This window comes from Tigriopus californicus, chromosome 9, assembly GCF_007210705.1.
Source record: "Tigriopus californicus strain San Diego chromosome 9, Tcal_SD_v2.1, whole genome shotgun sequence".
In the NCBI taxonomy this organism is placed as follows: domain Eukaryota; kingdom Metazoa; phylum Arthropoda; class Copepoda; order Harpacticoida; family Harpacticidae; genus Tigriopus; species Tigriopus californicus.
This window is the reverse complement of record NC_081448.1, coordinates 1,433,175-1,437,239: the sequence shown is the minus strand read 5'-3', so window position 1 is coordinate 1,437,239 and position 4,065 is coordinate 1,433,175. Positions and strand designations below refer to the sequence as shown.

General features: G+C 42.1%; 1 protein-coding gene across 2 annotated transcripts in view; it reads left to right on the top strand.

Annotated features, from left to right (window-relative positions):
• LOC131886639 (uncharacterized) overlaps positions 1-3,786 on the top strand; it is an 11,342-nt gene extending 7,556 nt beyond the window's left edge. For both annotated transcript variants that reach the window (XM_059235031.1, XM_059235030.1), the window contains one exon: positions 2,566-3,786. In XM_059235031.1, coding sequence (XP_059091014.1) covers positions 2,566-3,656 — 1,091 coding nt within the window. In that variant the 3' untranslated portion in view covers positions 3,657-3,786. The remainder of the gene's footprint in view (positions 1-2,565) is intronic.
• The last annotated feature ends 279 nt before the right edge of the window (positions 3,787-4,065 follow it).

Genomic DNA, 4,065 nt, shown 5'->3' with positions numbered 1-4,065 from the left:
ACTGGCATCTCTTAAAAGCAGAGAACCGCGAAAATAGGTTTGCTGTGAGTGACATCTTTACATTTTTTCAAAAAAAGGACATTACATGATTCAAGAAATACTTTTAATCATTCATGATCAAATCTTTTTTGTTGTTGCTTTGCTTTGCATCACTTTGGTTGTGATAGAACTAAGAAACCATGCAATTTATACTTTAATAACTTTTTGGACCTTGCGCACAAAGACAAAAAGCAAACAGCAGGAACAAAATGATAAACCTGCTTCTCTTGGCTCCCTGGTTTCATTACCATTGAAAATTTGTTTCAGCAAATTTTTGCTTGGAGTAAAAGTGCGAGAATGATTTCTTTTCGTTCGATGTGTTCACTCGAAAACGAGAGGATGATGGGTTCAATTTGTGCTTGTCACCGTATGGTGATCATTTCAAAGGGATCTGCCAATCTCAGGTTCCCAACTCTTGGAACTCATTCCGGATCGACGTGTCCTGGTCACTTCTTTTCATCTGGAGCACAATACGATCCAAACGTGTCATCCTCCCAAGGTTTGGTGGAGATGTCCACGGTTGCGCAATCACTTAGTTCGTCTCTCTCGTTGTCACAACTGTTGTTGATAAACTTTTTTTTTCTTTGCTTTCGAAGCTAGCCGACAGGTGTTGTGCACTTGATGTGTCGATGATATCCTGGAAAAATGAAAAGAAAAAGAAAAAACAAGAACGACATAAAAGCCTATCGTTGTTCCTGGTAGTGCCTAGGCCGCCGTTCTTTGGGAGATTGTAGTAGAGCTTTACGCTTTAATTGTTTCTAGCTGTGGATCAAAGACTTCACTAGATCTGATACAAAAGAGATCCTTTTAAACCTGAGACCATTCTGCCCTCGTTAGTCCTTATAGAAAACTTAAAAGCATTCCTTTTTAATGTATGCGATGTTGATGCTTAGTATTTCCATGAAATCGAGATGAGGGCTGAACTTCCATTTGGGTTAAGTTACTTGAAGAACGGTAATTCAGAGTGGAGATAGGCTCATTCTGGGAAAACGTGACTTTTTGGGGGGAAAATGAGCTTGATCGTTCCATCATACTAACTCGTATTTCCGGGCCTCAGGTGGCATTAGAACACTAAGAAAGAATGGTCTATGGCCCCGCTCAATTATTGAAAGAAAACTAGATTCCGTTTTTGTACTTAGTAGTTCCCTTAGGTAGGTACTGTAGATTCTCTTGTCAGGATTTAGCGGGCTCTCGAGATTGACTATCGCTTGCTTCACTACACACTGATGTAAAAATATCCTTTAAAGTTTTGACTGATGTACCCAAACACGTCTTGGCATTTTTCTACCTCAGAAAGTCATAGGGAAAAACTCTGACTTTATTTCTTTATGTTATTCTACCCCACATAAAAAAGTTACATGTCTAAACACATTAGAAAAATTAAAATTTCAAAAAACCTATTCTATGTAAAATGGGAGCACGTCTAATTATCACTTCACTATAAATTATAATATCATCGATTACACCGTTACTTAGTAACATGGGATTTAATGGTCCAAATTTAATCGTTTTAAGCCCCAAAATGTCAAAGGTTTTTTGAAAACTTTAGTTTTTCTAATGTGTTTAGACATATAAGTTTTTTATGTGGGGTAGATTACCATAAAGCAATAAAATCAAAGTTCTTCCCTATGACTTTCTGAGGGAGAAAAATTCCAAGGTCTGTTTGGGAATTTCCCTGGAAGCTTGATAGAGCTGTTTGAACACAGCGTGTACACCTTTCATGAGGATATTTTTAATGAATTTTGGAGACGATAAGGCCAGACTTGCATTAAGTACGTCCCTGATGTACGTAGATGTACGTCTACAGACTTTAAAATCTGGCAGGATTTTGTTGCCTCGTTTGGAAACTTTGTCCTGAGGATCAAATTGAGTGTCTCGCATAGCTTAACTTGCCTCTGCTATATAAAGGTCCATAACTCTTCCTTGTGCCAACATGTTTCTTTTCGTTTGGCACCGAACCAAAGGGCTCTTTTCGGTACTTTCCAGAACAAATGCTCTTCTATCTAGCTCTCAGTTTAGTTTTAACGACGATCCAAAAGTTACTTACGGATTTGGATCATTGATCATCCGTCAAAATGAAGCCTGTTGCCAAAGAAATAGAAGCGTTTTTGAATGGGTAACAGTTTTGACTATTTAACTTATATGCTTACTCCTCATTTTCATTTCCTAATTCCCTTCTGTACAGTCTTCTTTTGGCCAATCTCAGGACATCAAAGTGTGATGAAAACCGGTTCATAAGAGCGTTTGAAGCCTCAAAATTACATTACCATAACCTTCAAAGGCACCTTACAAAAAAAATCCATTAAGTGGCCACTGTACTTGCATACGAAATACATTCACAGCCTTTACCTGGGCTCAAACCTACAAAAAAACGCACTCAAAAAAAAGACAGCTTTTTGAAGTCCCCATCTGGCTCGTCAAAACTTTTAAAGGCATAAAAGAGTCGAGGCATTGGATACTGGATCTGATAAAGACCTGAAAGATACCTTGCCTCTTGCCCTGATGATTGATTTCCTCTTCTTCCAGGGGGTCCCAGATTTCCCGAAGGTTACCAACCTATTCGAACATCCGGAACTTTGGTCAGGACCGAGGAACTCGCCATAGTGATGGTCGTTCTATTGTTATGGGTGGCGGCAATCGCTCTTTTCATCAACCGTTGGGGCAAGATCCGCCTCATGGAGCCCTATAATCCTTACTTTGAGCCGGTGTCGACCCTGGACGTGAATAACTCAATCAATAACGATGAAGATGTATCGTTAATGCACCACCCTCGGGCTAGCCTCACCGTGATCTCCAGCGAATTCGGCCACCGACGACACAGCAATCTCAGCAACTTCCACTTCCAGTTCCAAGGCTCCTCAGACCGGAAATTGAGCGTTTACCAAGGAGGTGGGACACGAGGCAGCTCGCATTATCCGATCCGAAGACCAAGCTTCCTTGTTCCAGATTACGTACCTAGCCAACAACCATCACCCGGCCCCAACAGCCTTGGATTGGCAGATTTGGCTGGGGGCCTTATGGTGCCAAGTCTATCTCGGAGTCGTCGGACGAGCATGTGTTCGACGGCCGAGTATCTCCTCAAGAAGCCACTTGAATCCCGTCGATCATCCTCATTGTGCGGCGCCAATGCCATGCAATATCCGTCAGGGAATTCACTTCACGTCCCAGGAAGCATTCCAAGGTTTCAGTTTTCTCAGCCCTCTCCCACATCGCCCGGGAGTCGGTCGATTCTGAGCATGGTGTCCAGGCTACAAAAGTCCCCGTCCAGCTCATTTTCTATTGAAGAAGATAATGCAAACATTGACCTCGAAGAGGGGCAAAATAACGTCCAGTCAAGCCAAACTAGTCCATTTGTCAAGGTCCTTCTGGAGAACGAGTTATCTCCGGAGAAGGTCAGGAGAGAAACCAAGACGACCCAGGAGAGAGTGAGTGATTGTCCGGTCAATACTTCCGATTACGGGAAATCCAGGCCGTATTGCTTTCAACAGGAGTTCATGGGTCCAAGCACGGCCTTCAAGGCAAGTGATAACCACCGTCCAGAAGTCCGCTTTCCGACAAAGACCAGTGAATCATGTTGGACCGGTTCCACTTGTAGTTCCAAGCAATCAGATGTCTAAATGTGACCCAAAATATGTCACGTGTTCCAATTACTTATCAATCCATGCTAAGTACACCTCTAAGAGATGGAAATAAAATGCGGGGTAGGTCTTCAGAATATTAAGAAGAAGATCATGCTTTCGCAACTATAAATCGGTCGAAAGGTCAGATATTTAGTCCGCAGTACTCAAGTCAGAGCTCCTGGCCCATCCCAAGGTATTTAGTAGTGATGGGATCAAATAAATTTTCAAAATCAGGATTGCCAGAAAGCTAGGAAAGTTAAAGGACCAGCCGTTTTCATCGGAAGGTAAAAGGTTAGGTTTGACCAAAAAGGCAACCCGGATTTGATCGAAGAAAAATAAGGCTTACTTTTTGTGACTCACCACGGACTTCTAGAAATATGGACTGCGAACGAGCTTCCCGGCAAAT